The following is a 12,691-nucleotide window of genomic DNA, read 5'->3' on the forward strand; positions in this document are numbered from 1 at the left end:
ACCTGTTTTTCCGTCCCTGACAACGCCATGGCTCACTACAGAAGATCCACTTCCGTATTCGTTCGTGTGAGAAACATAACGCGATTGGGTCTACCCTTTGTTCTGGACATGACAATAACAATGGTATCCCAATTTTTGGTTTACATGTTCCAACAATCTTCCATATGATTACACAAAAAATCTTCAGCATATTGTTGATAGAAAATAAACATTAACAAAAAACTTGGGAATTATTTTGCACTGGCTACACCAGGGACAGTTCATTTTATCTGGTTTAAAACGTCATTCATTTAAAACAAATAATATTGAGAAAAAAAACACAAAAACTACATTAGGCTCATCCCTCGCTACTTAGCGCGTCGCTTATCACTGGTTGACTGCGGATTTTGTAGTTGAATTGTGTTTATTGTCATTGATATCAAGGCATCCTGCGTTGTGCGAGAGCAGAGAGAAAGAAAGATATAGCTATAGAAAGAGAAAGAATGAGAGAAAGGGAGAGGAGAGAGAAAGCCATCGGTAGACAGAGAGCAAGAAACAGAGGGAGATAACAAGAGAGAGAAGAGAGAGAGAGAAATCCACGGCAAGAGAGAGATTGAGAGATTGAAGGAGGAAAAAAGAGCAAGGTAGAGAAAGACGAGAGACAGAACAAAAAAGAAAAAACGAGAGAGAGAGAGAGAGAGAGAGAGAGAGAGTCAGAGGTGGGGAGTAAGAAAGAGAGGGAGAGTGAGTAAGAAAGAGGGGGAGAGTGGGAGAATCATAGATCACTTATTATTTAATACACAGGTGTCAAGCAGGCGGCCCGCGGGCCAGATCAGGCCCGCCAAGGGGTGGAATCCGGCCCGCGAGACAACACTCAGAGAAGCGCAGGAGAAAAACGAGCTGCAGGTTGAAATATGTCCACTTGATTTTGCCAAAGCCAGGTGCCTCGAACAAAGACACTGTACTTGTATTTCTTTTTGTCTCTCTCTCTTTTCCACCCCTTTCCTCCCACTCCCACTCTCTGTCTCTGTCTCTTTCACTCTCTGTGTCTCTCTTTTTCTCTTCCTTTGTTGCTCTTTGTCTCTTTCTCTCTCTGTGTCTTTTTAACTTATTTTGCTCTAACTTCCTTTTTTCCTTTTCTCTCTTCCTCTCTTCCTACCCTTCCCGCTTTCTTTTCTCTTTTCTCCCCTTCTGTCTTTCTATTTCTCTTTGGATTTCTTTCTTCCTCTCCCTTTCTTTTCCCCCTCTCTCACGACTTTTTATCTCGTGTTTCTCACGCTCTCTCCCTCTCTCCTTTTTTTTTCTTTTTTTGTCCTGCCCTCTGTCCTTTCCCCTTTCTCGTTCTCTTATTTCTTTATCTCTCTTTTTCTTTCTCTTTAATCTACTAGTCCGGCCCCCAACAGAATGTTTGTTCTATCGTGTGGCCCCCGAGTTAAAATGAGTTTGACACCCCTGATTTAATACCTTCAAAAACTCAAGTAGACCGCCCTCTATGTTAATTTTTATTAACCACATAATTAAATGATCAATGTTTAGTACATCTTTTATTAATATTTTGAATTTATTTTAGTACGTGGCAGTTTTAGGGTGTCCTCAACAGAAAAGGGAAAAGTTATGTGGCCCCCACAGGAATATATTTGGGGGCCCCTTGCTTTAAAGCAATCGGCGGTCGTGTACTATTGACACCGATGCGGAAAGTCGCCACACGGGGGCGACAAGAACCCGATGAACTGTAAAAGAGACTCGTGTCATTCCAATGTTTAATCAGCGTTTAATTACTCTATTAACAGTTTCCAATTACATCAAGAAACAGAAAGTATAGTGAAAAGGAAACTTTAAAATCATATTGTAGGTCAGAAATGGACAGAAACTGATCCTTTTCGGGTACACTGCCCAAAACTAGACCCGAAAATGAGTTCCGGTATTCTGACATATTTTCCCACTGGAGCGAATTTTCTGACCGGAAACTAATTCGACTTCCGGTCTAATAAAACCTTTTTTATTATTCGCGTGTATTCTATATGATCAGGGTTAGGTAGGGGTACTTTAACTGGATTACTTTCAGTTACTTTTGGATTACTCCAATACCAAGACAAAAGAAACTAAATATGACTAAAATGATGACTCACAACACGTGGTAAGCTTTCTCTCCTGGCTTTGATCTCTTTGATCTCCGGCAAAACGAACATAAAATGCGACAGAAACAAAATGAAAAAAAATCCAAACATCATTTTTGCCGTTCTATGTATTCCGTTCCCCCCCAAGCCTGCACAAAATTTAGAAATTTTATTCATATTTAGTTTCTTTTGTCCTTTATTAGCATATTTGGTATTGGAGTAATCCAAAAGTAATTGAAAGTAATCCAGTTAAAGTAACCCTACCCAACCCTGTATATGATATATATTCAATAACACCTATTCGGTTTTCTACCCTTCCTTGCTGCTGGGCGAGATTATTAAATATGTATGCATATTATATAAAGAGATCAAAGCCAGGAGAGAAAGCTTACCACGTGTTGTGAGTCATCATTTGATTCATATTTACTTTCTTTTGTCTTTTATTAGCATATTTGGTATTGGAGTCATCCAAAAGTAATTGAAAGTAATCCAGTTAAAGTAACCCTACCCAACCCTGTATATAAATATATATGCGAATATTGAAAATGTTATATCACTGTTATAGTCGAATCAGCCTCCGGTAGGAAAATATAGCAGAACACCGGTCTTCTAAAACCAGGATGCTGATGATAAGTGGGCGTAGTTTGCAGGTACACCCCCCCCCCTTTTTATTTCCTCCTCCCCCTTAAAAAAGTGTCGATTTCGATTTCTGCCCTAGGATGGACTCGCGGATGCAAGAGGAGGCGGTGACTCCACTGCCTGCGTGGACGCGCGCCCACTCTTGTTTGGTCGTCCACGGATGAGGGAAAGAAGGGGGAAAAAAAGAAAAAGAAAGACGACGGAAGGGTAAAGTTTTGCGGAAAGAACGAAGGGGCTCCGGTAATGCCGCTATCGCTCCGACGTGGCGTGCACGCGCTTCTTAATTGCAGCGCGCGTGCACAAGGGAAGAGGAATGCGTGCAGCATCCAGGCTTGCAGCGACCACAGGTTGTTCCCTAGTAAACAAGGTAGGCGCTCGAAATATACTCTGCTGTGACGTCACTTTTGCTTGATATTACTTTTGCATTGGAGTAATTATAAGGGGACGGAATTTGACACGATAAGGACGTTTCACAATAAAAGAAGTGGTGAAAAGTCACCAAAAATATTGAATGAGCACACCGAAGTTTCTAAATGTACAGCAGGGATGGGTAGGGTTACTTTAACTGGATTACTTTAAATTACTTTTGGATTACTCCAATACCAAATATGCTAATAAAAGACAAAAGAAACTAAATATGAATAAAATGACTACATTTTGTGCAGGATTGGGGAGTAACGGAATACATGGAACGGCAAAAATGATGTCGGCAAGCTGTTTGGATTCATTTTCATTTTGTTTCTGTCGCATTTTATGTTCGTTTTGCCGGAGATCAAAGAGATCAAAGGTGTCAGGGAACGGACCAGGAGGCAGGAACTCATTTGCGTTACGATCTGTTACTTTTATTTAGAAAATAAAAGTTGTCCAACACGCAGGGACCAAAGACAAAACAAAACAAGCTACAGGCAATCAAAAACTCAAACTAGGTAATACTCACAAAACAGGCTTAAAGGCAATAACTCAGAACAAACAAGCATGAACAGGTCTTCCTCGAGTCAAACAAAACAATGGTATCGCCACGGGCAGTCCCAAAACGAGCCCTCAAGAATCCCACACGCAATTAAGTCAATCTGTGTCAGCCGGTGTCAAGGGGCGGGACCAGCTGGGTCTCATGGCGACCATGCAGGACATGACAAAAGGAGAGAAAGCTTACCACATTTTGTGAGTCATCATTTTATTCATATCTTGTTTCTTTTGTCTTTTATTAGCATATTTGGTATTGGAGTCATCCAAAAGTCATTGAAAGTAATCCAGTTAAAGTAACCCTACCCAACCCTGCTTATCACTCACAGAGGTTTCAGATCATTAGACCAATCTTCACACTCTTGGAGTAATCTTAGTCCAGGGGTGTCAAAGTCATTAATTACTCTATTAACAGTTTCCAATTATTTCAAGAAATTGAAAGTATAGTGCAAAAGACTTTGAAATAATATTGTAGGTCAGAAATGGACAGTATTGGTTGATGTTCTGATCACCCCCCCCAAAAAACTGATCCTTTTCGGGTAAAATATACACAACAAAATAATCACCAAAATAATAATTAAAAGCTACTAATAAAAACATAATCCATGAATAATTGACAAAATAAATGAATAAATATTGCGATAAAATACGCAACAAAATAAATACAGAAATAAAAAATAGAAAATAATATCAAACAATAATTACATAAATAAATGACCAGACAAGTTAATGAATATTGTGACAAAATACTTGACAAAATAAATACCCAATACACATGATGAAGTACACTAGAATACACCACTAAATAAACACAGAAAAAATAATAAAGTTAATCAATAAAATAATCAATAAATAAATAAAAAATGTTATGACAAAAATACACAAAAATGTACACAACAAATAATTACCAAATTGCTAAATAATTACTACTAATAAAAAAACAATCAACACATAATTAATTGGGAAATACAAAATAATAATAAATTAATAAATATAGCGTTAAAATACACAACAAAAAAACGCAAAAAAATAAACACAGAAATGCAAAAAAAAAAAGAAAAATAATATCGAGCAATAATTACATAAATAAATGACAAGAAAAGTTAAGGAATTTTGTTACAAAATAGATGACAAAATAAATACCTAATACACATGATGAAGTACACTAGAATACACCACTAAATAAACAAAATAATCAATAAATAAATTAAAAATGTTATGACAAAATACACAAAAATATACACAACAAATAATTACCAAATTGCAAAATAAATACTACTAATAAAGAACAAGCAATACATAATTAATTGGTAAATACAAAATAATAATAAATTAATAAATATAGCGTTAAAATACACAACAAAAAAACGCAAAAAAAATAAACACAGAAATGCAAAAAAAAAGAAAAATAATATCAAACAATAATGACATAAATAAATGACAAGAAAAGTTAAGGAATTTTGTTACAAAATAGATGACAAAATAAATACCTAATACACATGATGAAGTACACTAGAATACACCACTAAATAAACACCGAAAAAAATAATACAATTAACCAATAAAATAATCAATAAATAAATGAAAAATGTTATGACAAAATACACAAAAATACACAAAAATACACACAACAAATAATTACCAGATTGCTAAATAAATACTACTAATAAAAAAACAATCAATACATAATTAATTGGTAAATACTAAATAATAATAAATGAATAAATATAGCGTTAAAATACACAACAAAAAAACGCAAAAAAATAAACACAGAAATGCAAAAAAAAAAAGAAAAATAATATCGAACAATAATGACATAAATAAATGACATGAAAAGTTCAGGAATATTGTTACAAAATAGATGACAAAATAAATACCCAATACACATGATGAAGTACACTAGAATACACCACTAAATAAACAAAATAATCAATAAATAAATTAAAAATGTTATGACAAAATACACAAAAATATACACAACAAATAATTACCAAATTGCAAAATAAATACTACTAATAAAGAACAAGCAATACATAATTAATTGGTAAATACTAAATAATAATAAATGAATAAATATAGCGTTAAAATACACAACAAAAATAAAAAAAAAATAAACACAGAAATGAAAAAAAAAAGAAAAATAATATCAAACAATAATTACATAAATAAATGACAAGAAAAGTTAAGGAATTTTGTTACAAAATAGATGACAAAATAAATACTCAATACACATGATGAAGTACACTAGAATACACCACTAAATAAACACCGAAAAAATAATAAAGTTAATCAATAAAATAATCAATAAATAAATGAAAAATGTTATGACAAAATACACAAAAATACACAAAAATACACACAACAAATAATTACCAGATTGCTAAATAAATACTACTAATAAAAAAACAATCAATACATAATTAATTGGTAAATACTAAATAATAATAAATGAATAAATATAGCGTTAAAATACACAACAAAAAAACGCAAAAAAATAAACACAGAAATGCAAAAAAAAAAGAAAAATAATATCGAACAATAATGACATAAATAAATGACATGAAAAGTTCAGGAATATTGTTACAAAATAGATGACAAAATAAATACCCAATACACATGATGAAGTACACTAGAATACACCACTAAATAAACAAAATAATCAATAAATAAATTAAAAATGTTATGACAAAATACACAAAAATATACACAACAAATAATTACCAGATTGCTAAATAAATACAACTAATAAAAAATCAAGCAATACATAATTAATTGGTAAATACTAAATAATAATAAATGAATAAATATAGCGTTAAAATACACAACAAAAATAAAAAAAAATAAACACAGAAATGAAAAAAAAAAGAAAAATAATATCAAACAATAATTACATAAATAAATGACAAGAAAAGTTAAGGAATTTTGTTACAAAATAGATGACAAAATAAATACTCAATACACATGATGAAGTACACTAGAATACACCACTAAATAAACACCGAAAAAATAATAAAGTTAATCAATAAAATAATCAATCAATAAATAAAAAATGTTATGACAAAATACACAAAAATATACACAACAAAATAATCACTAAAATAAAAAGATAATAAACACATGAATGATTGACAAAATAAATAAATAAATATTTCGATAAAATACGCAACAAAAAACACAGAAAAATAAATACAGAAATGAAAAAAATGAAAAATAATATCAAACAATAATGACATAAATAAATGACATGAAAAGTTACGGAATATTGTTACAAAATAGATGACAAAATAAATACCCAATACACATGATGAAGTACACTAGAATACACCACTAAATAAACAAAATAATCAATAAATAAATGAAAAATGTTATGACAAAAATACACCAAAATATACACAACAAAAAATTACCAGATTGCTAAATAAATACTACTAATAAAAAAACAATCCTTACATGGGAAATACTAAATAATAATAAATGAATAAATATAGCGTTAAAATACACAACAAAAATAAAAAAAAAATAAACACAGAAATGACAAAAAAAGGAAAAATAATATCAAACAATAATCACATAAATAAATGACAAGAAAAGTTCAGGAATATTCTTACAAAATAGATGACAAAATAAATAACAAAATACACAATAAAATAGATGACAAACTACACGAGAACATGCACTACAAAATACATGACAAATGACAACGAAATAAATGCCAAAATTAAAAAAAAAATCACAAAACGAGACTCATCGGTATTAAGGGCTTTCCGAATAAACAGGACTCGACTTGTCTAAATTCCACTATGTCAAATTGAGGCTTCATATGATTCATTCACGAATCTTCTATATATCAGTAAGTGTTGATTTAATCATACATTCATTTCTACATAATCACTGTGCTTGAATCTCACTCCGTCCTCTAGCTGAGTGTCTATTTCAAAATTCAATTTAAAGGTAATTACCTGTTGCAGTGATTCATGGTATTCATTTGACATTTTTTCTCACCATCCTCAGTGAGTCGGAGTCCAGCTCCCTGACTACCATGGTGTGACAACGGCCATCATCCTAGTGGGGTCTTCTTGACCTGAGCCAACCTCCCCCTTCACCTCCCTTTACTTATTCCTCCCCGGCACCCTACCCACCGTTTTTCCTCGTCATCCCGATCACACCCTCCACCTTTTTCCCTCTCCCTACCCCCGCAGCACACATGCAGGCCAAGAAGCGGTACCTGCTCGTGTCTGTGGGGGTCGCTCTTCTTTTCCTCGTTTATATGTGGGCTCTTCAAATCGCTGACTTTGAGCAAGAACAGCAACAGCGTTGGAACCGTCGGCAACAGTTGCCCGAGTACCCCGATCGTTACCGCTACCAACAGTACACCAAAATCCAGGAGGTGGACCGAACCGGGCCCGGTTCAACATTGCCTCGCTGGGTTCCGTCCCAAAATAAGGAATTGACCCAGTTCCTGGGGCCCTACTTGGAGGGAGGAGAACAGGAGGTAAAGTAAATTCAGCTTAAAGGTTTTAACTTATTCTGCAAATTTACCCTGCTTATTTTCACATGTTCTTTATCCTCTGCGAAGAACCTCTATCAATGCTGTATTGATCATCTTTTTGAGGAGCTCAGATGTCAAGTCATATTTACCGTATTTTCCGCACTATAAGGCGCACCGGGTTATAGGGCGCACCCCCCAAAAATAGTTTTTGGTCCTATATTTTCCATACATAAGGCGCACCGGATTATAAGGCGCTACAATGGGAACGTCGACAAAACAGTCAGATAGTTCAGTCAAACTTATTACCCCCTTAACATTCCCAAAGCTTGCAAAGGAGCAAATACGTGTCTCAGACATGAACGGAAACAGTGTCTGTATGATGTCACCAATCACTCAAATGCATCGTTCCAAATATCATTTCTTAGTTTCCATTTTATTTTTTTGCTGGCAACTGTGTGGACAGCAAAGTAAGAATTTAATTGTGCAGGGAAACGGGGTTCTTTACTGTGCTTATGACAATAAACACTTTTTAATTGAATTGAGTTCAAAAATAGACTCATGACAGAAACCTCAAGATCGTTCTAAAACAAGATACCGGGAAAATATAAAGCCGCATAGCTCACCTAAGTTCTCTTGCAGCCATCACGTTCAATAATGATACGTAACCATGGTCTTCTTACAACCGTGAGTGTAGTAAATCCAGGAGAGTAAAAGATTTACAAATACAGAATAGTAAAAAATGTTTTCTCTATGCCGTAGTGCAACCCAACGTGTGATTCACATTCATTTTGTTCGGCCAATTGCAGGCTTTGTTTCGCCCCTTTAGCCTATGCGAGCCTGTAAATGCTAAAAAGGATCCGCCCCTTTAGCTCCGAATAACTTTAGCCAATAGTGAATGATTCAAATGATGATTGACACCGCGGACGACTTCGCCTTCGGGGGAAAATCTAGTTCGGCGGCTGCTTGCCTTAGTTGCAAGACTTTGCGACTTAATAATGATCCATATATAAGGTGCACTGTATTATAAGGAGCATGGTCAGCTTTTGAAAAAAATAAAGGCTTTTAGGTGCGCCTTATAGTGCGGAAAATACGGTATTTATATAGCCCTTAATCACAGAAATGTCTCAAATGACTGCACAGGATTACAATGACACAATTACCTGATCCTAAACCAACTTGCGGGCAAGGAACAACTCAAAACCTCAGCGTGAGGAAAAAGAGAAACCTTGAGAAGGGACCTCATAAGTGGTAATCCCCCTTTCAGGATGACCAGGGTGAATCACAATTAGCATTACTATACACAAGCATAGTAAACACTAGGTAACATGTTAAAAATTTGTCCGGAAAGTGCATGCGAGCAACGACGCCCCCAGCCTGTAAACTAGTCCAGAAAGTCTATGACGGCCACGACGCAGTTTCCCATCTCTGCCAGCTGGTCCATGCAGGCGTTCACATGCTTCACGTCAAACGCTGGTCCGCTGACTCAATGAAGCATTACAAAGCCTACTTACATTATTATTATTTTATTATTATTTTAAACCTAAAAAAAGAACTCAAGGTTTGGGTCTTTGTTACACCCGAGGTTTTATTGTAGTACATTCCTGCATTTGTGCAATTTTAGATCTTTCCACAAATGCTCTATAGGATTGAGGTCTGGACTTTGGCTTGACCATTCTAACAAATCTATATTGTTAGTTTGAAACCATTCCATTGTAGGTGTGTCTATATTTCTAGGGTCGTTATCCTGTTGGAAGGTGAACCTGCCCATTATCAGGTCTCCTGCAGACTACAACAGATTTTCTGCCAGATTCGCCCTTCATTTGGCTTCATCCATTTTCCCATTAACTCTAATGATCATTCAAGTCCCTGCTAAAGTAAACCAACCCGAGACCATGATGCTGCCACCACCATGTTTGACAGTGGGGATAGTGTTTTCAGGGCAGTTTGACTTGAACGCCAAACGTAATGCTTTGCATTCAGCACATAACGTAAATTTTGGTCTGCTCTGACCAGAGTACCTTGTTTCACATGTTATTTGTGTCTCCTATGAGGCTTCTTGCAAACACCATATAAGCATTTTGTTATTCTTTAAGAAAGGGCTAAATGCAGAGTACTACCACTAGTTGTCTTGCACAGATCTTCGCTCTGTATGACTGCAGGTTATCTTGCTGACAAAACAAGGGGCCAATGATTAAGCAACACCTATTTTTAGAGTTTTTTTTCGTAAATATAATATAAAATGTTCAAAAAATTTGGGTCAGCTTCATGATTGTTGTTGTCACATTTCGTTGATTCTTAGAAAATATTTTCGATTTTTTTTTAGCTTCAAGTTGAAGCCTGATATGTAGTTAAATGACAATAGGTTTTGGGGGGGTAGGGGCAATACTTTCATTAGGCACTGTACTTCAAAGAAAAAGTAATAGCATTTTTTTTTATTGTTTACTAAACTTCAATAAAATAAAGTGCAGGGAGAAGTCCCATTCAGTGAAAACAAGTACTCAACGATAGCTTGTGTATGATACAATAATGAATCAAGATCATCTCTGGGTCCAAAGAAAACCTTCTAGTTGCCGGATTTGGCCCGCGGGTCTTGAGTTTGACATATGTTCTCTATTCCGTCCAAATATTCAAGTTCTTGAAGATGTTTTTGGATCTGCTTTTCAGGAGGACAGTCCTCAGGTACACCACCAGCACAGCTCACCGAGAGAGCGACGCTCCGTCCGTGACAACCTCTACAAGAACAAACGTTGCCGCATGGAAACTTGCTTCGACTTTGCCCGCTGCCATCCACAATTCGGAGTTTACGTGTACCCGGCGCAGAAGGGCGACGAAATCTCCGCCACCTACCGGAAGATTCTATCTTCAATCCAGGAGTCCCGCTTTTACACGACAGACCCCTCGAAGGCTTGCCTGTTTGTCTTGGCCGTGGACACCCTGGACCGTGACCGTCTCTCGGCCCAGTTCGTCCAGAATGCCAGGACGCGGATCCAGAGTTTGCCCACGTGGAACGACGGCAGGAATCACCTCATTTTTAACCTGTACTCTGGTACCTGGCCGGACTACACGGAGGATTTGGGTTTCGAGGTGGGCCAGGCCATGTTGGCCAAAGCCAGTGCTGATGTTGCTAACCTTAGACCAAGCTTTGACATTTCCATACCTTTGTTCTCCAAAGACCACGCGGTCAAAGGAGGGACCGTTTTGGGTGCCGAGGGATCGGACGCTGCCGGAAATCAAGTGGGGACCTCCTCCTCAATATTCAGGCGATATTTACTGGTGTTCAAAGGGAAGCGCTACCTTACAGGGATCGGTTCTGAGACCAGGAACGCTTTGTATCATATCCACAATGGGGAAGATATTGTCCTGCTGACCACCTGCAAGCACGGCAAAGACTGGGAGAAGCACAAGGACTCCCGCTGCGACCATGACAACCAAGAATACGCAAAGTAAGAACAACTTTTGTCCCATATAACACATTTACACTGTACTCCAGCCAGCTCGGTGGCCTTGGGGGTATGGCGCCCGCCCCGAGACTGGGAGGTTGTGGTTCAAGCCTCGACCGAGTCATACCTCAGACTTAAACATTGGTACCCGTTGCCTCACTGCTTGACGTTTATCATTAGGGGTTGGAATTGGGGGGTTTGGTCACCTAATGACTCCCAACACCTCAGTTGGGTTGAGCGAGGGGGCTGGGAATCCCCTCCTCTAAATCAATCTCCCTAAAGGATTCAGAAATGACTCTAGCCACCTCCGACTTGGGGGGATACGGCTGTGGTATATATATATATATATATATATATATATATACACTGTACTCCACATAGTATAGCCCATGGGTCAGGAACGTATAGCTCTATCTTTCTACCATTTTTCAAGCGTAGTTTGCACAAATTATGAAAAAAATCAACATTCACAAACGACGTACTTGAGGACAGGAGACAGATGTTTGTAGATTTCAAAGATGTCGAAGATTCGGATCTATAAAATGAGTACAAATAATGTCCACTGGGTTCCCAAAGTTAGGACTGTACCAAATTACATAGCTAAAGGTAAATACTAGGGATCGACTGATATGCGTCTTCCAGGGCTGAAATCGATTATTAGTATTAAACGGAAGCCACCAACTGATATTTGCTGCCGATTTTTATTTACTGTAAAGCTCAAAAATTGATGATGCAAAAAGATTTATTTTCAAAAATTAAAAAAACAACAACTTTATACATTAAATAAAGTAGAATTTTAACACAACTAACGTGATTTATCTTTCACTTAAAACAAAAACAGTGCAGAAAACAACATAAGACCTAGCAACAAATGATATAAACGTACATCATAACTGAAATAGCTGACTTAAATTAACTTTAAAAGACAACCGGATTTCAATGGAGCTCTGAAAAATGTGGGCACTGCTGTTTTAGAGCCAAATTGACCAAATAATGTTATGGTAAGAGCTTATCACTTCCACATTAGCATGCTTTTTTCTACTCTGAGGGCGGCAGTGGCTCAG

The 12,691-nt window shown here is 36.4% G+C and overlaps 1 protein-coding gene across 1 annotated transcript in view; it reads left to right on the plus strand.

Annotated features, from left to right (window-relative positions):
• Window positions 1-2,820: 2,820 nt before the first annotated feature.
• Window positions 2,821-12,691, plus strand: part of LOC148346226 (exostosin-1) — a 190,478-nt gene continuing 180,607 nt past the window's right edge. Inside the window, exons 1-3 of the mRNA XM_088325091.1 lie at window positions 2,821-3,102; window positions 7,710-8,190; window positions 10,852-11,630. Coding sequence (XP_088181217.1) covers window positions 7,903-8,190; window positions 10,852-11,630 — 1,067 coding nt within the window. The 5' untranslated portion in view covers window positions 2,821-3,102; window positions 7,710-7,902. The remainder of the gene's footprint in view (window positions 3,103-7,709; window positions 8,191-10,851; window positions 11,631-12,691) is intronic.

This window comes from Urocampus carinirostris, chromosome 20, assembly GCF_059441175.1.
Source record: "Urocampus carinirostris isolate Australia breed hairy pipefish chromosome 20, RoL_Ucar_1.0, whole genome shotgun sequence".
Taxonomy (NCBI): Eukaryota; Metazoa; Chordata; class Actinopteri; order Syngnathiformes; family Syngnathidae; genus Urocampus; species Urocampus carinirostris.